Here is a 22,043-nt window from a genome sequence, read left to right as displayed (position 1 = left end):
GATCAATGCCGCATGCTACATACAGCGGGTCACTCTGGACCTCAACTTGAACTCGCATAATAAATCATTCCATTTCCCCACAGACCTTTTCACCGCGACATCACGCATGCACGTCGCCCGCAGGTCCGGCCGTAATCATCTGTTTAAATCGAAACTAAAAGAAAACTTCTATCTGGCAGCAGAACCCAAACATGCATTTTTTTAATTTTTTTTTTTTTTTAACGTTTTCAGTTCACGTCAGCGATAGTCGATGACTTTCCGCCACCCGCCAGCACCAATCGTGTACCAACAGTGTGAGGTCCGCACGTGATTTGAAATAACAACATGTCGATGAAAACAAAAAACAAAAAAAAAACAAGTGAGGAACTTCTTGTGCCGCATGATTCGCTGCCACTTATGTCTCCACCTGCCCCACGGTTTGAGGAACCGCGCTGCTTCGGAGAGGGCAAATGACTAACGAGACAGTGGGCGCCCTCCAGTTGCCCCTCATTCAAATGTCAGGCCATTGACACTTTCCCCAAATAAACCTTATTCGGATCAAAAGCCATTTATTGCAGACTACGTGTCATCAAATGCCCAGTATGCTAAGAGTAGCTAGCATTATCTTAGCGTTGAGGCGGCACTGACTGACGTACTGTATTTTACGTACGCAACACTTACGTACGTGAACACGTTTCTGAGTAGCGTTTTGCGCTTCCTTTTGAAGCCATGACTTCTGAAACAACGAACAAGTCTCGCGCATCTGCTTCTGGGAGGTTTTGACCACTCCTTCTTGCAGAACTCAGCCAGTTGCGAAAGGGCGGAAGGACATCTGGTACTGTACGTACCCATTTCTTCAGGTCTAGGATGAAGGTCCGGACTCTGCTAATCCGATGACGAATCCTCTTTCTATTGAAGCCATTCCTTCGTAGTTTTCTTTGAATGCTGTGGGTCATTGTCTTGTCGCGTAATCCGTTTTTGCCCCAACTTTAACTCCCCGACTGATGGCAGGAGGTTCTTGTGAAGAATTTGTTGATACGCCGGAGAATTCAGGATTCCTTGGATAATACGGGATCGTCCAGTTCCAGAAGTAGCAGGGAAAGCCCAGACCTTCACATTTGTGCCACCGTGCTTCACTGTAGAGAGGAGGTTGGTTTTTTTCTATTCTATTTTGGAATCGTCTGTCCGGAAAATTGACTTCCAGAAGGCCTCCAGTTTGTCCAAGTGCTCTCTGGAAAAGTTGAAATGAGCAGCTTTCTTCTCTTTGGAGAGCAGAGACTTCCTTCGAGACGCCTTGGCCCTGATTTACTCGAGGTTTCCGTGTGCAAAAACGGCCGCAAACCTGATGGCCAATTGGGTGTTTGAAGCTGAATCGGAACAAATCGAAGTGTCGTCCTTGATTACGGCGCTTACTCAGGATGTTCTGGACTTTCCTCTCCATTCCTGTTTTGCCGACTCCCTCGCCCAACAACCCGACAACTTCTTCTGCCCCTGCCAAAACGCCATGATGGACAATCATTGATTGATAACATCTGATCGACTTAAATCGCTTTGTCCCGACTGAACATGCATGCGGTTTAGTTCGTTCATGAGCAGAGAATCTCAAATGAAACAAATAATCCTGACGAGCTCAAAGCTGGGGGCCAGGATGTTCCAATCGCTGTAATGACGCTTCCATTGATTGATTGATTGATTGATTGATTGACTGATTGACTGACAGCCGCGCTCGTCGCCAGTGACCTCAGCGCACACGCACACACGGCGATGTTCTAGGAGTTTGCGGGGGCGGATGCTGGTTCTATTTTGAGGATCGTTAAGGAGGCGGTGTCTGCACGCGGGTGCTGGTCCGAATCAGTCGAGGCGGGCCGGGCTCTCTAAGCACCATTTGGGCTGCCAACAAGTTGCCAACCGGCGGTCTCGCCGGCCGGAAGCCTTCTGATTCATGCGGCTATCAGTCGACTGCGATCTGAATCAATCAGGAGAAATGAATTATTTTGGGCGCGATGTGGCCTCTCGCCCTGCCCGCTGCCCTCTGGCCCCCCCGCGCGTGTGCCTCGGAGCCCCTCACTAATGAGTGTCAACATGGAGGGCTGTGGCACTTTGACTGCAGACACCTCGCCTGACAAACGCAGGGCTTCAGTCAACACCGATCACGCCGACGGACGCCGGGCAAAGTGACAATGTAGCCGCTGCCTCAGTTGCTCTGCAGCTTTCCTTCCGCAGGTTTCTTCGTGAAAGATGTTTGCTTTCAAGCCGTCTTCGCGCCGGATGTTATCGGGAGTCGTCGAGTGGCTGCTGCCCACCAACACTTGTTAACTCTGTCAGCGGCTTGACGCTGCCCTGATACCGACGCCGACTGAAGGCCTTTCAACGACTTGGCTTTTCTCCTCAGAAATTCCAAACGTGTCTGCCCAGTTTCCTTGACCGAAGTACTGACCCAAGTTACTCGTACGAGCTTCAGACACAGGGTATCGACACAGGGTACAAACGCCAGGTATTGGCACTAAGGACTGACCCGAACTAGTGAAGCAAAGTTTTGACGCAAGGTAGACTACCAATGAAGGGAACTGACACAAGTTGCTGATACAAGCTTCTGACACAGGGTATTGTTCAGTATTGACGCAAGGTACAGGTACAAGATGCTGACACATGGTAATGACAAAAGGGATTGACGCAGGGTACTAAGACAAAGTACCGACGCAAGCTGCAGAAACCAGGGACCGACGCGAAGTACTGACAAAGGGTACCGACTTTAGGCGTGGACGCAATATATTGACACAAGGGTACTGACGCAAAGCATTCCAGCAAGGTATCGATCGACACAGGGTACAGGGGACTGACATCAAGTACTGACTCAAGGTACAGATACAGTATTGGCAATTTACTGTTGTACTCGTATCTTTATTGGGATGAATATCAGCAGGCCGGTTAACGTTGGGGATCCGAGCGCAGTCACTATTCGAAGCAGCTATGGCGCTTTCATACTTTACTGCTGACAGATTCCCTTTTCACGCATGTGCGATTCCTGTTCGTTTTCTAGTCACCGTAATGACGTCATCGTTCTTTTCCGGACGATCGCCCCGGCGAGGGGACGGAATGCGGGAATGTCGGAGCAGAGCGGCGGAGGAAGCGGAGATTGCGGCTGGACGAGGAGGCTGAGTTGCACGGAGTCGTGGTCGTGGCGGTGGTGGGGCGAGGGGGAAGCTACGGGGTCCCGGGCATTTTGCTTCGGTGCCAGTGGAGCCGGATCGCTGGCAGGCGGCATTCCAGGAGATCAACACTGCGGTTCTTCTTTTCACCTTCAACCTACTTCCTTTTTTTTTTTTTTTTTACCCCAATCAACTTTTATCGAATCACAAACGACAACAACGCAATCTTTTTATATCCAATATCATCTTTTGCGATCCTGCTTGTGGAAATATGTTGAAATATGTTTCACTGTATATGGTAATATGAGGGGTCTCCGGCCCCAAAATGTTTGCGAACCCCTGGTGTAAATGTCGTTATCGTAGCGCACGGCGACGGCTATTTCCACGACTCGCTGCATTTGTAAGCGCGCGCACGTCCGCGCGGCCCGCCTGTCAGCTCGGGTTAACCTGACGCAGCGAGCCCGCACCCCCGGGGGGCGCCCGGGCCCTCCGGGGGGCATCTCTCTCATCAGCGGCATTAGGCCGGCTGTGCGTGATGGCTGCCGACCGCCGCCGCCATAATGCCAGGTTTACTTCCCGCCAGGAGCGCCGCTCACTCTCCCGCTGTGAAATAGTAAGTGGCGCCGGCAAAGATAGCGCTAATTTGTGCCGGGCCTCATCAAAGGACACTGCCCAAAAATGCCCCGCCATGCTAAATCGTACACCAGCTGCCAGATGGATGCCAGGGAGACAGGCGGCAAAGTATTCCAACTTACTTTAAGACCCGCCGCACACCTGACGCGGCCGAACTCGACTGACCATGACAATCGCGCTATGTTTTTATAGTTCAATCCAAAATAATATATTACTGCGTCTGTGGAGTTTCAAAATGGTGTTTCAGTTCTTCCTTTGCAGCGAGTCGATGAGCCGTGCGAGCGTCAATCGCCCGGTGTGACTCACCGACTGCTTTTCTCACGTTTGTCCTGTTTCAGTCGCGTTGGCAATGCCCCTTGGCATGCGGTGAGCCTAAAGCGTTGGACCCCGACCCCGGACCCGCTTCACGTAAATTATTCATCATGTGTGTATACATTAGGTTCCAGGTTACTTCTGGGTTGGAGGTTTCATCTCCAGATATACAGTACCTAAACAGTTTTTTTGGTTTTTTTTTCTCAATTTGACTCGCTGCGGCAACTCCTGACGGGACAAGCCGAACGTCGTCACAACTTAAGCGCACCAAATGTTACGGGACACTTGATAATGTATGTGATGATAATGTACGGACCGGGCCGTATCTTATAACGTGTGTCAAACTGTGGAGTTGCTTTATTTGCAGTCTCGTAGCTCATTTCCCGGGTGTATGCGTGGATCAATAAACCGTAAACACAAAGATTCAGAGTTATGGGTTTGGGGGCGGCGGGGGTCAGAGCACCGTGACCACCACAATGGAAAAGCCTTGAAAATGTGAAGTGACAAAGGCTGCCCTTTGCGCGGCAGTTGACATGGCAGCGGGCTGACACGGCGCACCCTCTAGGGGCTGATCTCCGAGTCGGGATCAAATGCCCAAAGTAGGTCAGGGGGCGGAGACACACGGTGGAGGTGGAGGTGGATTGAAGGGGCGAGTTGCGGAATTTGACGCAAAATGCGCCACGCTATTTACAAACTGTACATTTGGCACATAACACATTTTGAAATGTTTTGTTTCAGCTTCACGAGACAGCGTGGCCTTTCCCCTCCTTGTCGGGAATGTTGGTTGGGTCCTTAACACCTGTGCTTGGTACCGCAGGTCCTCCCCGTCACTGCGAAGGGCAAATGGAATGGAAAAAAAGCAGCAAATTGTTGCAACACCAACGCAGCCCGTCATGTTCAACTGGAACTTTGACCCATTTTCTGATTGGGTTGCGGTAGGAACTGATCTGTCCATCTATTAACGTTCGGCAGCACTTCTCCCAGATGACAGCGAAAATCCACTGGAACATGCTAACGCCACAGCGGAGATTCAAACCCAGAACCTCTTGACTGTGAGGAAGGATAACGCCCTCCAATATTTAATCTGCTGCCCCCCCCCCCCCAAAAAAAAAAAAAAAAACTACATTACCATCAATTCTATAATATCTTCCATTTGAAGACCCTTTCCTAAAACTTTACCACTCCCACACGCTTTCAACACTTCTAAACATATTAAAACCCAGTTTTGAAAGTATTCCTTTGCACCTGTTCTCAATCTCTCGCTGTCAAGTATATCATCACTTTGAGAAAATGAAAAGATGACTCACTTTCAAATGAGAAGCAACACCTGCTTGCTGCAAGCTGTTGAAAATGGAATTAAACGTTGTATGTTTAAACAGCAGAACGTTCAACCAAACATATCATTTTGTTGAAACTCCGCTAGCCAAATGCCATAGACGGGCTAACGGAAAATAGCATTGATGTTATAACAATTATAACCTTCAAACAAGTGTTGCTTTGACAAGTGTGGAGCAGAAACACAACACAAATAAAGCAATACTAACATTCTTTGTTTTGTAGAAATGACAACCTTTTTTTCACATTCACAGATTTGTTTGGAGGGGGAGGGGGGGACTATCCTCCCTTTTTCATATCACATTCATTGTGCTTGTGGTCAGGCCAAATCAATAAAATTTTGAGTGAAGGGTGAGGTGAGTTGAGGAGTTTCACTTTCAGTGACTCATCCAGTCAAACAGCTGAACAAACTCTCAGCGAGTTAGCCAAACGACACGGCGATGAAACTATTGAGTTCCGAGCATCTCTCCCTCCTGAGGAACGAGGTTCTGGCAGGGCCGAACCCCCCGCCCCCACCCTCCCCCCCTCTGGCCCTAGTTCATCACAAGCTGACCCTTCCATTTAATTAATTAAAATTAGCATCTGTCCCCTCGGCATTGACTTGTTACGTCAGATAGAATCAGCCTTCGTGTCCTCGGACCCCGGGGGCGGTGGCCCTAACGAGGCCAGAGATCCTAATTAGACGATGAGAGGAGGAGAGGTGATTGGAAGAGGCCTGGGTGAAGGATCTGAACAAGGAGCAGGGGAAGGGGAGTTGGGGGGCATAGGAGTCCTGCTGGGCTGAGTTGAGCCCCTGGAGGCGGGGCGGGGTGGGGGGTTATTAATATACGCTGCACTGAAACGTGACGGAGGGGCGAGGATCTTTGTGTTGTTGAGTCTTCAACTTAATCTTCCACTGTAAGATCAGATCACCACATGAATATTTGTCCAAGTGAAACTTAAAGATCATCTCTAACCGAGACCGCCGGGCACATGAAGACCATTCGCGCCTGACAATTTCAAGTTTTCACTGAACCTGTTTTTGGAATGTGTGAGGAAACCAAAGTACCCGCCGAAAACCTACGCAAGTAGAAAGACACCAAAGTCCACACAGCAAGGCCGAGATTCCAACCCCAGAACTGAAGTTCATTTCGCCCCCTTTGTTTACATTTACATTCTTCTTTGTGTTTTGTTATGTTTTTAGACAAGACAGCGCTAGTTGTATTCATTATAAACCTGTAACCCAGGTGGAACGGCTTAATGGCGTTTACATTTATTTCAATGGGGAACATTAATTTGCTATACAATAAACTCAAAGGGGACAGGGACAGAGCCCTACCGAAGATAGCGAAAAATCTGCACGTATTTGCCTCCAACCCGAAGAAGGTTTGTAATGGCCTGTAGATGCCACAAGATGGTAGCAAAGCACTTCAATGAAATGCCTCAACTCACTTCAAATTGTTTCCTCGTGGTGGAATTGTGTTTTTGTTGGGAGCAGGAACGGATTAAACCCATCTCAACTTGTTTGATTAGGAAACATTTTCAGAGGGGTTTCTGAGCCAACCGGGAGACACAGTCTCCCCAGCGTGTCCCGGGTCATCCCCGGGGGCGTCCTCCCGGTGGGACGTGCCCGGAACACCTCGCCGGGAGGCATGGGATGCCCGAGCCACCTCATCTGGTTCCTCTCGACGTGGAATATTCCGTTCGTCTGGGTCAGGGCGGTGTTGCTCAGACTTTCTTGCTGCTGGAGTCGACCCGCGTCGGTAGGCCTTGTGGGCGGAGCCCGGAACAGGAAGTGACTCCGAGTGGCCGCGGGTCACGCAGGCCCGTGCCGCCGCCGCCGCCGCCGGTGTCACTTCCTAACGTGCTTCCTGTCCAACCGAGGCGGGGACGCGCGCCGGCCCGTGACGAGCGACCAGTCGATGCGAGCGGACAGGATGTGGGCAGAGACTCGCTCGCGTGGATGTCACGGCGACGACGGGCGACACGGGGAGACGTGTGCGCGTGTGTTTGTGTGCGTGTATGTGTGTGTGTTTTGTGTGAGACGTTGAAGCTTTGTGAAAGTCCTGCGAAGAGCAGAAGGCACGTTAGAGCCTGAAACGCACTCAAGCTTCAAACGCGTTACAGCTTGACACACACGCGTACGTCGCATGAGGGACATCATTCAGGACGACCATCGCTCTCACACACACTACTGAAACGCTCTCACACGCACTACTGAAAAATTATTTGCCCTCACTCTCTTCTGCAACGCTGTCACGTAAGAGATTCTTCCCCCTCTCATGCGCACTACTGAAACAATCCCAAATTCCCAACTGAAAAACGATTCACTCGCGTGCACACGGAATCGCTCTCACACGCTATGGAAACACTCTCACGCACGCAACAGAAAAATGTCCCGCTCACACGCACACTACTAAAGGCCTCTCACCCACACCACTAGAACACTCACACGCAACTAAAAAGCTCTCACAGTCACTTTTCTTTCTCACATACTGTGCTACTGTAATGCCCTCAAATGCACTACAGAAAAATGATTCACATACATAAATAACTGAAACACTCTCACACATACTACTAAAATGCTCTCACTCTGAAACGCACAAAAGAAGGAGGATACGACTGAAATGCTCTCGCTCGCACTTCTGTTTTATGCCATCTAATCTATTTTGCATGTTGTCTTGCAAATTCTGTACATCGTCTTACATCTTTTGCATGTTTCCCAAGCCGAGACGAAAGTGGACAGCAGTGAGTTGACGCAAAGCCTTTCTTCCACGCGCGTGCGTGTGCGTGTTTTCTCCGCGTGCGTCTGTTAGCTGCGAGGAAGTCCTTGAGCCAGTGTTTGTCAGCTGGTGAGCGTTCTCAATATAAGCACTCTAATTGCTCAGAAAATTACAAGTAACGTTGATTGCTCTTGACACCATCTGACGTGACGGCGGCGTGGCCCCAGCTACAAGACCGCGCCCCCCCCCCCCCCCCCACTCCCACACATCCCCGCCCCGCCCCCCGCCCAACTTCCGCACCATCAACACCGACACCCCCTCCTCGCCATCCTCACCTTCCTTCTCGTCCTCCCCGGGATGTTGTTGCGGCCCCCGTTGACCGCCGCCTTGCCCCCCTCCAGTGACCGCCGCATGCCCTCCGCTGCTTAAAGTGACGTCAATCTACTTCAGCGTTGCTTTTTGACACCTTTCATCCGTCGCAGGAACAAAAAAAAATTTCCTGCTCGTTGTGCTCGTACAAGATTGAAATGTTCCTTTTTTTTGTGCTATTCCCTGCAGCGGTGATTCCCGACCACTGTTACAGCTGAAAATGATCCAATTTCACTTATTCGGTGTGAGAATGTTTCCACAGTTTATCCACTTTTTGTGCCATTTTTGCTTGGTGTTTATTTTCGAAGGTAAAATATGTGCCTTTTTTCAATAAAGATTGGGGAAAAAAACTTGAAGACAATTGGTCATAAACAGCTGACAACACTCTCAAGAGATATCTGATATCTGTAGGGAATTAAAGTAAAATCAATCTTTAACATCTACGGTGTCAAATTTGGGTGTGAAAATGAATAAAGAGCTGAAACTTGATACCCAGATTCAGATCGGTGGTCAAACGTAGCTATTTTCAATTGCATCCATTGGCCGCTGCGAAAGCGTTTCTTCCTCAGCATCATTTCGAAACTTGCATTCATGCTTTTATCACAAATCGCTCGGTGCTCTATTCGTAAAGTTGGATTGGAACAAATATCAGAAAAATGTTCTGCAGTACAGTAAGAAGGTATTTGTACTTTGGTACTTCCCACCACTGCCTGTTTCTAATAATAATAGTGGTGCAGGTGTGAGTAGAATTCAGCCTGTGACGGCGCGTGGACGTTCGCAGCGTATAGTCGGGGCCCCCGAAGGCCGGCATGTGTCACCTCTCGGTCTCGTCAGTGTTAATGCGCGCATGGTCACCCAGCCGTGGAGCTGCGACAGATCACATGAATCCACGCCGCCGCCCCCCCCCCCCCCCTCCCCACCCCAACCAAACCACCTCAAAATCCCGCTACCCCCGCCCTCGCCCACCTCCTCTCGCCCCGTTTCATCCCGACGTTGACCTCGCTTGCCTGCACAGTGACTACATATCCATTACTGTCCGGGCGTCACCTCTGGCGTGAAGACTTTCATTTTCAGGTCAGAACCTGCTCCGGTGCCACGTTGTGCCCGGTGGGCAGCGTCGCGGCGGTGGCACAGAGGATCAGCGGTGATGGCCGGTGTCAGTGTGGCTCCGGGCTCGGACCCGTGGACGTTTCACAGAGCAGAGCGTCAACGTGACCTTTTGTGCCACGCGCAAGCTTTGCGACGTGCGACATCTGAATGCGAAGCTTTGCTGAAAAACAAACGTTCATTTTGCATTTTAAAGACAAAAAACGTGTTTTTCTGCATTCGGAATGAGTTTGAATGCAAACAAACAACTGCAGTTTTCTAACAGCTGCTAGTTTGTACGCTGGCGAGTAAAAACATACAGAAGCAACAGTTCTAACCTGTCCTATTTAGTCCTCTCTCTCTCTCTCGCTCGACTTTTCTGCCTTCTTTACTACGTGACTCTCCCACACTACTTCAACGCTCTCACACAAATGGCTGCAACGCTCTCACACCACTACTAAAACACTCGAACGCACATTACTGAATTTCTTTTCTCACACACACACACACACACGACTAAAATCTTCTCACATTTATTCCTGAAACATTCACATACATGACTTAAACGGCCCTCGCCCACTCCCTACAGTAACTTGAAAAGTTTGAGGTTAGGTATGTAGTGGGCGGCGCGGCGCAGAGTGGCAGAGTACGCCTGCAACCGGAGGAGCGTCGGTTCATATCCTTGCCCGAGCTTCATGTCGTCGTTGCGGGCAAGACCCTTAACCCACATCCCCCGTGAATGAATGCTGTTAGATGCGGGTGATATGTTCGGTGGTGGCCGGAGGGGCTGTAGGCGCGGAAGGGCAGCCGTGCTTCTGTCAGACTGCCACAGGGGGAGCTGGGGTTACAAAAGTAGCTAACCAACGCCAGGGTGTGACTGTGGAGTAAATGAATAACGTGTGAAGTTGTAAAAAGCATTTTTGAGTATCATAAAAAAAGATGCCAGCCACATTTCTGACAATATTCATCGGCTTTTTGTCGGCGATTCCGACTAAAAGCTGGCATATGGCAGCCAACTTAAACTCTGCCCTCGCTTCCTGTCGGTCACAGCCAAAATGCTTTGGGTTTCGTGGCATCAAAAGTTTTTAGCGGAAGCAGAGGCCCGTCGGCGAGACGCCCCCTCGGGCCGGCGCCGTCGCCGGTGACGGAGCCGCGGCCGGGGACGAGCGATGTGTTGTGACAGCGGCAGCCGGGGCCGCCGGGCGGTCACCACGCGGCACCATATTGCCGGGGATCCCCGGGGACGAGGGATCAGCGTGCCAGCCTCGGCAAGAAGTGCTAATAGGCGCAACACGTCTTGCTTTCACACATTAAGGCGGGCGCGGGGTGACAGATCGGAGCTGTGATACCGCCGCCTGCGAGGAAGAAGCGAGAAAGCCCCGGCGCCAGGCGGCTAATGATGACGGGTCCCGCAGCCGTGGAGCGCTTTGCTCTTTGCGTGGAGACTGACAGCCGTCGACGTCGCTCACGCCCGTATTGGCCGAGTAATGTCCACCGCGAATTTTCCCTTCGCCTCCCAGGTTTTCTTCCACTTTTTAAGTGTAATTACACGTTCTTAGCATGACAGCATTTTTGCACGTCTTTTTTTAATTTACTGTCGCAATATCGATCTTTTTTTAAAAAAAAAAAAATACCGTAGTGCTTCCTAAAAATTGTGGGTTTTTTTTATTTATTTTTATTTATTTATTTTTTTTATACAAGCTCCCACCCAAAGCGTCCAAGGTCAAAACGGGCCGCTGCGGGCCACGGCACTTTGGTCCAGAACCTCCCGACGAAGCGACCAGGGGACCGGGGTTTGCGTGCACTCCTCGCCGCCTCGTCCTCCCACCTCAGGGCCCCGACGCTCGATTTGACAGATCGAGTACCTGCCGCGTTGGCTTTGCGTCAACGGTGACGCACCGCCACCGCTTTTTAATCGACTGTCTTTGGATTACTCACTACTCAAATCCACCTTTCATCTCCTGCTCGCTTCTAATGTGCTTTTTTTTTTTTTTAAATGGGAAAAATAACACTCTATAATATTGTACTTACAAACACACAGTAATGACATAGTTAAATAGAATATAAAGAAATGAAACAGTTTTTGCCACATTTCTTTGCTTCAGTTCAATGCACTCTTTCTGCTGTGTGCACCTCGGCCGCCTGGGGGCAGTATAATTTCAGACACGGATATACAGTGGAGTATGGTGTCGGTCTCGTAATATTAGTCGTTCTTCGTAGAGAATAAAGAATATATGGCTGAGAGTATTGCTGTGTTGTCTGTCAATATTTGTTGCTTCACCGGTTGTGTTCAAATATCTGTCGTTAAAGCGTTGTAAGACCGATTTGTATTTTTTTTTAAAGTTAAAAAGTTAGTTAAAAACAACGCAGTTAAAGAAGCAAAAATGTTCAATCTTGAAATTACTGACTGTACGAATGAGCTGAAAAGGTTGTTGGCTAAAGTAGTGGATATAAAAAACTGACGACTGAAGACCTTTTGCAGTCGACGAGGGAGCGATGACAATCGGTTCGAAGTCGGTTGACGACGCTGATGTCATTAGGGCCACAGTCTGTCAGTTTGCCCATTGGAGGACAAAAAAAAAAAAAAGCGGAATTAGTCGAAGCGGTAAACGTCGATGCGGAAGAGTAAAGTCGATTCGTCGACTGATTGGTTTTACCCCGAATGCTAACATCAATGCCTATTTAAAAACGACGCAATGTACCATAAGAGAGTTGTTCATAGTTTTTTCCGACTCAGCCTGCGGTGAACCCCCCCCGCCTCCCGAACCCCGAGCCATGCGATGCCTGCTGCAGCGAGCTAGCACGCTGCCAGACATCAATACGGGTTCCTTACAAAGGTCACGGGTTCAAAGACAGTTCACCGCCTCAGCCTGGCGGTGGCAACCCCCCCCATCCCGCCCCCCACCTCACCGATGATGTCAGCACATGTGCAAGGAAGTAGTTCGATGGCTCTATTAAGACTATTGTTGTTTTAGTTTGCTTTGCGTGTTTCCTCACGCGGCCTCCTCTCATTGGGCCCTTCGATCGGGCTGCCGGGCCTTCTGCCAGCTGACATAATGAACACGCCGCCGCCGGTACTGCCCGCCATCGCTAATGTATCGGCGCTCGCGCGGAGTCCGACGAGCAACTGGAAAATGTCACGCGACGCCGCTCTGCTCCATCCGTAGGCTTTCAAATAGGCTCGCTCGTTGCACTTCCGATGATGTGACATTCAGTCAAAATGGAGGATCGGTGACCGTGTTTCCCTCGCACTTCCCGGGTTCTGGGTTCGAATCTCGGCTCCGGGATATAACAGTATCAAGGCTGAAATAAAGACGGATACAAAGGTCTCGTGGAAGGGCATTTTATTGTTCTGCCTGTCACTATATATCACTGGCATAGATAGATGAATGACGATACATTAATCATAGTGAAAAAAAAGATGTTAATTTTCGGACCAATGAAATGATCATTTTCCCGAAAATAGTGCCGTTTCTACTCAAGCAAAAGTATATAAAAGCCCACATTGTAAGTAGAATCAATGTTGCTGAGAACTAATTGGAGGAGAAAAGGTGATGCCAGTCGTAGAACAAGGGTGGGCCAATGAATCGGAAATGGGCATTTGTAGATGATGTAAGAACAAAAGGGAAATGAGCCCCCAAAAAATAAGAAAAACAAAGTACTTAATGTGTCAGTAAAATACTTTTGACTGTTTTTAATTGTACCAAATGACTTATTAATTATATTTTATATATATTTATATATATTTTTTTATATATATAAAAAAAAAAATATATATATATATATATATATATATATATATATATATATATATATATATTTTTTTTATTTTTTTTTTTTTTTTTTTCTTCATTTTTATCAAGGAAGAGTAACCTCCTCATGTGCATTGCGGATACAGAGATCCTACCAACGCATCAGTCGCCCATAGTTTTATTAATTGAACTTTTTGAACAATTGGTAAATGGATTTATTGTGAATAAAAATAAAATTAACAAATACTTGTCATTCAAGCACATTTTCATCTAAAATGAACATGGGCCATCTGTGTGTCTTAAAAATCAAATGTGGCCCTTTAGCAGAGGTTTGTCCACTCCTATACACAAAATACACACACCTCAATTTAATGTTGTTGTTGAGTATCTAACTACTGTATGTATTTTTTAAAATGTATTTCACATGATATGATGTTGTGGGGTAAGTAGTGTGCACACTGCGGTTGATGTGGTTTTTGTGGCCATCTAGTGGGCGGAGGAACACTTTCAACATGCAAACCAAAACCTTTGGAGATCAACTGTCTGGAATGAAAACAAATCAATAATAATTTTACAAATAAATCACACCAAAAAAAACAATTTATTGTATTAAATAGTTGATTAATTAATGAGACATAGCACAATTAAGAGAAGAATCAACTCTTATTAAAAGAAACTGACATATTTTGCATACATTTAGACTTCTTCATGTATTGTCTATATAATTAGTGTTCATGTATCTCATATCTCTCTGGTTAAGGAATTATAATTCAATGAATCATAAATAGAATTTTAAAATGAGATAGAATTATTTTGTTGAACCATTTTATATACAGATTTTAACTTTTCTTCTGTTTTTTTGTTGTTGTTGTTTTTTACCTCATCTACAACAATGACAATTACAATTAACATTTTTTAAATGTATTTTATTTAAGTTTTGGAATTCATTCTAAATAATACAATTACAATTTAAATGAATTATTCATGTCTTAGTAAAATAAACTCTGACATTTTACATGCGCTGAGTTTTTTTAGGTATTCTTTTTTTTTAATTTCAGACTAATTTATCTCATTAAATTCTTTTATTCCTAGAATAAACTATGAGACGTACACGTTTCTGTTTTGTTGTTGTTGTTGTTCTTTTGTTTTTTTTACGTCATCTACCAATCAGCAGGCAAAAGTCAAATGTGACCCTTGAGCGCAAAGATTCGCCTAATGTTGCTGCAGGACGTGTGTGTGCACGCATGTGTGTGTGTGTGTGTGTGTGTGTGTGTGTGTGTGTGGCAGCGTTCGTCTGATGCAACATTTCCGTGCTCGCCGGTCGACGTGGTCCTGTGTGGTTTTGTGGCCCGGATGGGCGGTGAACTTTATCGCTTTTTCCTCTTCCTGAGGTTAGCGGCCCGCTTCTTAAAATGTGCAAATCAAACATAGTAAGAGAGAAAAAAAAAAAAAAAAAAAAAAACATCCATCGTGTGTGTGTGTGTTAGGATCTTTGAACATTTCAAAAAAAAATGTGCAACTAAAAACATGAGTCTATGAGAAGAGTCCTAACTGGCCTCTAACACACAATTAGTTCAAATCCATAAGACACTAATGCAATATTCTAATCAAAGCACCACTAGAGCTCAGGTCATGTCCAAAATACGAGTGGAAGATATTCGATTTCATGTCAAATGGAATAGTTAAAGGTAACTTCCTGTATTTTGCTACACGAGCTGTTCAAAATATTAGAAACACTTCTCAGATATTATTGTTGACTGTCAATCAAAGGTGAGCATTACTAGCTTTTGTAAAGGCTGAATTTTTTAATAGATTTTTTTGTATTGGCTTTCATGATGTTGTGTACCTAATGAAGTGTGTGTGTGTGTGTATATATATATATATATATATATATATATATATATATATATACATATATATCAGGAAAAGCCTACAAAAACATCTGATCTTTATTTGGGCTTTATCTGAGCTGACTAGCATCTAACATAAATTTGAATGTGATTGGTTAATTCTGAACACAGCCAGCCACGATCCCAGTTACAAGAGGGTGTGCACACTTGTGCAACCTCATTTCGGTTTATTTTTACTTTCCCTTTCAAAGAGATTTTTTTTTTCCAATTGAGTTGTATTGGGTACATTAATGGTGGAAAATGTTTTCTTGGTCTCTTTATCTCACAAAAAAAATAAAAAATACTGTTTGAACGGGGGTGTGTAGACTTTGAAAATCAACTACATGTATATGGCTCTGGAAAAAATGACAATATTTGAATTTGGAATATAAAGTTATTGTGTCAAAGAGTCAAATTGTCTCAGTGAATCACATTTGTGTCAAATATGAAGTAGAAACCCGTCAATGTTTTCGAAAAAATGAATTGTTAAAGTTTGGTGAATCTGCTTGTTGTGTCATTTGCGCGAGAGAGAGAAAGAGAGAGGAGCTGAGTTTCAGTGCAAGTTTATTCGGTGGACTATTTACAGACACAGGAAGAAAAGAAAAAAAAAAAAGGTGACACCAAGATGTCCCGTAACTTCTCAGTTGGCAGCGTTGTGTCGTGTTGCAAAACAACATCGCGATCACGTAAAACCCGATTTGTCTCCTGAGTGAATCCGTTCGGGGGAAACGTCTCAGAGTTGTCGTGGAAAAGAACTATTTGTTCCTTTGCTTGAGTTTCTTTTTCAGTTCTCCTGAGTCAACGTAGAAAGACAGAAAGAACGGGAGGGGGGGGGAAAAACAAAAAAACGAAGCGTGGCACACGGCGTGGGGAAGCCTGTTCATGTAGGCGGAAATCGTATTAACCTATAATTGGTAAACTTGTTTGTTTGTCATAAAGTTTTAGAGAAAAGTTGACATCGGACAATCGTAGATGTTAACCCTTGCATACTGGATAAGTTAATTTAGCTTTTTGTTGTTGTTGTTGTTGTTGTTAGTCGCTTCGTAACTAAAAAGTGCGGCGTCACCTCGGCGTCAAACGAACACAACGGACTTTTCTCAAGCAGTGCTGTGTGTAAAATGAGAGAAATGGATGGTGTTCTTTGGTAATGAAGTGAAAGACCAACCTGTACGGAAAGTTCGTGTCACGTGACGTCAGGCGACCAAACAAAGGAGCAGTGTCATGTACGAGGTGCCATAAGGGACAAATATAATATTTACCGAGTACATACATACCAGAAAATGTCTCACACCCACACATTTTTTTTTGTGTTGAGTGTGAGTTTTGAGAGTTTTTTGGTGACGCATGTTTTTTTTGTTTTCTCAAATTTGCGAAGCACAACAGTGACCTTCTTGAGATGTTTTCACACTCGTACGACAACAACATCATCCGCTCCGATTTACGAATCTTCTGGCCGAATGAGCCGCGTTGGTGATGTCATCATACTGCGACGAGCAAAGCGGTGGCAAAGTAGCCCTTTTTAAACAAAATGACTTTTCAGAAAGGAGCGGACGGTGCGCCACGGGAATGTTGACGAATGTTTTTCACGCTCGGGTGCGTTTCCACCGAGCGGGTCGCGGCTCGGCAATTGATCCATTTTGCTGACACGACGTTATGATGCTGAGCAAAAGGGCAAAAAAAAAATTTCAAAAAAGCTAAACCTCTAATCTCCCGGACGTGCTCATGTGGCCGACAAAACCTCAGATGAGCTGACATCAGTGTTAACCTCTTATCAAGGTTCACCAGCAGATCAAGATGTTTCTCCTAAAAAAAAAACATTTTTTTTTTCGAGTTTTTTTTTTTTGCTGTTTGTTGTCGAACTTGGTTGCTCTCGTGCGGGTACACTGCATGGACAAAAGTATTGTTTTTTTTGTGCGTCCGTTTGTGAGGTCGGATGTCACCGAGAAGGCCGTCGTCCTGAAAAATTGGAAGCATACGATTCAGCATACGAGAGTGACGATGATTAATTCAGGGGAGGGCAAAAGTTGGGCACGCAGGCCGCATACGCATCTCGTTCCGTCCTTTATTGTGGCCAACCGAACATTGATATTGTTAAAGAGCACTTGTAGTAGTTTAGCCTAAAATTGGTTTATTTACTGATCTCATTAAATGATTGCTTTATTTAGTTATTCTACATTGTAAAAAGAAAACAAATATGAGTAAAATAACCATTACCAATTTTCAGGGTCACTTTCATTTTTTTCCCAAGCACTTTTTTTTTTATTAACGATTTTTAGATTGTATCTGTAATCATTTTAATGTGGTCATCATTGGGAGGGGGGGGGGGGGGGTGCTTTCCTTTAAAAAACAAAAACACACATTTCTTTGACCCTAACCTTTGAATCAGTATATACAATCAACAATCTGACTTAGTTAAATTAAACTAATATTACATAATATCAGATAAATATAATTGAAAAATGAGACTAAATGATAATTTCCTCATTATAATACGCTATTTTACACACTTTGTATACATATTTAACCTTTCAGTTTACTTCACTTACCTCATCTGCAACCATCCATTTCAAAAACCCAAATTGTGTCCATTGAGCACAAACGTTTGCCCACCCCTGAATTAATTCACTGACCCAATAGTTTTGTCGATAGCGCTTGGTTTTTTTTACATTTTTTTTTTTTTTTTAAGAAGACCCCCAGTGCTTCTCGTCTGTGTTTTTCTGTACACCGTGTGAAAGCTTGTGTCACCAGCCCCAAACCTGTGCTGCAAAAATATAAATCTTTTGGGGTTTTTTGCCTTACAGATTTACAATATAAATAATGTCACAATGTATATAGGGGGGCTTGAGACAGACAGACGGCAAAGGCTAAAAACTAGCGTAAAGTGCTAAAAAAAAAAAAAATCATTTTTTTAAACAGGGTGCAAGCGTAAAAGGTATAACATGAGTACAAATGTTCATGTTTCATGCCGGCTCGATCGTCTTTAAAGCTTGGACTGTGAAGGTGACACCAACATGCAGAACCACTGGACCGCCATGATTCGTAAAGACATGGAAAACAAAGCAAACAAGCCAAAGAAAAAGCACGGGACCAGACTCACAAATCCGAAAGATGGAGCCGTGCACCTGGTGGCGGGGGGGAAAGAAAAAAAAAAGAAAAGAAAACCCGAAGCCTGGTGGCTTCTGGTTTTTTTTCTTGCTTGGCGGTTGGGTTGCAAAACTCTGGGAACTCTCCGTGGGAATTAATGAGAATTTATAGGAATAAAACAGCAATTAACCAATTGAAAGGGTAGGGAATTTAAATATGCAAATTCCTCATACAAATGCTAATTATTGCCTTACAAAATAGAAAACCATTTCCTGTATAATTTTTTTTTTTAATTTTGTGGCGCGCTGCCACCACCTTCCAGCAATTCTGCCCTGTGCGGTCGCACATTGGGCGCATGCCAGAAACCGTCACTGGTTTTAAGTGTTCGTTGTTGTTGTTTTGAGCCAAAATTTGCAGTACAAGTGGGCTTCTGACTTGCCACCGATCGCAAAAAGTGCAAAAAAAATGTAATTAAATAAAATGGAGAAAGTATAATACCGTAATGACCTCGCATGTGGGCAAGGAGAGCTATTTTCGCGATTATGCGTGGGGGAAAAAAATGAACCTCAAAATTCCCATAAATCTCGATTAATTCTCGATTAAATTTCCCATGGACATTGACCAGCAACTTTCCAGAAATTTTGCAACCCTACGTTTGTTTTTGGAGTTAAAAGAAGAAACACAATAATCATCCTGCCACCCTCTCACGTCGTTCCTCCGGTCGCCATGGCGATCAGATCTTGCTGTTCTCCAGGTGGGAGTCAATGTGCTTGATGAGGGCGTCGTCAGGGTAACCGACGGGGAACATCAGCTGGCAGAGCGGGCAGCTCCGCACGTCGCTCTCCTCCGTCTCCATCCAGAGCTGACAGAGCGACACGGGTGACCGGTTAGACGCCGTCGTGCTCGCCGGCCGTCTTTACGCACCTCACTCGCTCGGCTATGAGTCACCGCGAGCGCACTAGCGCGTGCACGACGCGGTAAAAGACTCGACGAGTCGATAATGACTGACTCACGCGCTCTAGCCCTGCCTACGCTATCGCCTTCTTGCAAAACATCAACGTCAGAGCTAATGATAGCGCCAAACGTTCTGTCTTTTTCTTTGAGGTTTAAAGCAGTAAATTCAATGAGTCATATCAGTCTTTATGGATGTTGGGTCAGATCCGGACGTTTGAGAGAGGACACACTTGCTGTTTAGCCTCTAAAAAGCATGTGTCTCCTCTCTCTATGGACTACGTCGTCCGCGGTTCTGCTAGTCTGATGGAACTTTCTCCTCTCAAACGGTGGCGTCTTCAATGACTTCACTGAATCACTTAATATTTCCGCCCATTTTTCAATCCTCTCCAATACCGAAGTTCCATTTGTCAACGAGAGCTAGTCATATACGACATTAAGCTAGCTGACCCTCGTGAGACGAAACCAAACCAAATTATATGGTTTGGTGGAACATTTTGGTGGTTAAATTTTTTTACATTTTACGATAAACTTGGACTGGGAGTAACAAACGAAGCGCTTGAAGCAAGCACGCTATGCCGCGAGAGCGTGGGAACAGGCGCTAACGAATATTTTTGAAGTGTTTTCATAAGTGTAAAGCGTGTCGGAAGTGTAACACGATATATTTTTTTTTTTCATACGCTCCCACGATCGCATATTTTCACCGATTGCGGGTGGGAAGATATCCAGCGTGATAAACGGACAATGTCCTACCGCGAGTATCGAAAAATCCACGAGTAATGGACGCCCGCCCAAAACGTTGCTAATTGCCTATGACGCCAGAAGCTAGCGGCAAAACACTTTTTTTTTTCAATTAATCAAGGCTATGGCCTGACTAAATGAAGCTCAACCGCTCAGTTTAACAAAGTTGCTTTGCACCAAGCTGCCACCAGATGGCTCCAAAGCAATATTGTTTTTGTTCGACGAGGCTTTGGCCTAAGCCCAAAAATGTGGAAATGCCAAATTGCGAACATACACGTTAGCATGCTAACAAGACGAGCCATCCATTTTCTGTACCGCTTATCCTCACTCGGGTCGCGGGCGTGCTAGCATGCAGAAATACAAACACGGAGCGTCAACACTCACGTTGATGGAGGGCCACGACTGAGCGTGCTCGGCCAATATGTAGCCGGGCTGGGGGCGGCAGCCCAGGGCGTTGGGGCACTGGGGGGCGGGGAAGACCGAGCAGGACGCCGGACCCCTCATGGCGCCCCCGGGCACCGCGGTGGAGAGCGTGCCCAGCGTCCTGGGCGGGCTGATGGGATGCGAGCAGGTCCACTCCTCCTCGTCTTCCGAGGACTGCGGGGGAGGCGGCGGGGGCGGGGCCTGCGCGGAGGGCGGCGTCGGCTCAAAGCGCAGAGGAAAGGGCATCTCCCTGGGGTGACGCATGGCGCTGTCGTCTCCTCCGCCGCCGCCCTGGTGGGGCGATGTCGCCCCTCTGTGCTGGAGACCGCCGTGAGACGGGTGCTGGGTCGTCTGTTTGGAGTAGCCGTCCACAAAGGGGCGAGGCTTAGGCAGCGTGGACACGGGGTCCAGGGAGAAGCGCGGCGGGCAATGGTACGCCGACGGGTCGGTCACTTCCGAGTAGCTGCGGCGGCCCCGGAAGCTGGCGCGGAGGTGCTGGCTGGGCGGGCGGCACGAGTACGAGGCCGGGCCCGCCTCGCCGACGTCCAGCAGGGGCGAGCGGCGGTGCGTGTCGGGCGAGAGGCGCTGCAGCACGGGCGAGCGCCGCTGCTGGATGGGCGAGGGGTGCGCGGGCGGAGGCGGTGCCACCGGAGAGTGGCGTTGAGAGATGGGCGAGTGGCGCTGGTGGTGGATGGGAGAGTGCAACTGGACTGCAACCGCACAGTTAACACACAATTCATCGGCGCTTTTCAAATGTCCTTTTCATTCATTCGTTTGTTTTCAAATCGATATTTGCACCACATATTGTCTGAACTCGGAAGCAAGCACCGACCTACATTTACAACCTCAATTATAATATTACTTTCCTTGAACTATATTACTTGATTCCCAACACTCTATTCATTTTTTTGCAGTTTTTCTTGGCCGCGCTGCTTCTAAATATATATAAACGCCAGATCATTTTTTGACCAATCGGATTTCAGCCTCTCAGTGTCGCCATGTCAATCTCATGTCATTCAAACTATATCAGCACAATGGGACGGTATCTTTAACCAATCACATTTCACATTTGATGAAGTCAGTATTTTTCCGTCCTCTGATTGGTTGGTCAGAGAAAATTGGTTCCAGCCATCTTTGATGAACAAAACACGTGAATATGTTTGATAATCAGCATCTCTGGTGATTTGGATGTTCAACATCCATGACAGTACACTGTTCTATTTGATCCATATTTAGACTTGTTTTTTTTTTTGGTCGTTGCTCTCAAATTATTTTACTATTATTCACACATATTAAACCGATGTTCCATACGCTTTCCGTATTGGGTGTGTTAGGCCCCACCTGGACTGTGCTGCTCCTGCGAGGCTTTCCTCAGGATCTCCGTCTGCTTGGAGCTCAGCGCTCGCAGGCGGCTCAGCTCCTCCGTCAGCTCCGTGTAGGCCAGCGCCAGGTTGACCCTGGAAAAGAAGACGTTCGTCTCGCAGTTGAGATGTAGCGCTTTCGAAATACGTCCTTGACACCAACTATGTCTTTGTTTGGCGCCACCTTGTGGCGTCATAAAGTGGCTGCGACGGTACATGAGAGGCTCGAGATTTTGACTGTCCATCAAAAGGTGGCTTTGTTTTAGTGTTGGAGCTC

The 22,043-nt window shown here is 46.5% G+C and overlaps 1 protein-coding gene across 3 annotated transcripts in view; it reads right to left on the bottom strand.

The window, feature by feature from the left end:
* Positions 1–15,829: 15,829 nt before the first annotated feature.
* tbkbp1 (TBK1 binding protein 1) overlaps positions 15,830–22,043 on the bottom strand; it is a 26,242-nt gene continuing 20,028 nt past the window's right edge. For all 3 annotated transcript variants that reach the window (XM_061705405.1, XM_061705407.1, XM_061705408.1), the window contains exons 9-11: positions 21,747–21,862; positions 20,367–21,115; positions 15,830–19,152 (exon numbers count right to left, since the gene is read on the bottom strand). In XM_061705405.1, the coding sequence (XP_061561389.1) occupies positions 19,024–19,152; positions 20,367–21,115; positions 21,747–21,862 (994 nt within the window). In that variant the 3' untranslated portion in view covers positions 15,830–19,023. The remainder of the gene's footprint in view (positions 19,153–20,366; positions 21,116–21,746; positions 21,863–22,043) is intronic.

The sequence above is a fragment of the Phycodurus eques genome, chromosome 19, assembly GCF_024500275.1.
Source record: "Phycodurus eques isolate BA_2022a chromosome 19, UOR_Pequ_1.1, whole genome shotgun sequence".
Lineage (NCBI taxonomy): Eukaryota > Metazoa > Chordata > Actinopteri > Syngnathiformes > Syngnathidae > Phycodurus > Phycodurus eques.
This window is presented reverse-complemented; position numbering and strand designations above follow the sequence as displayed.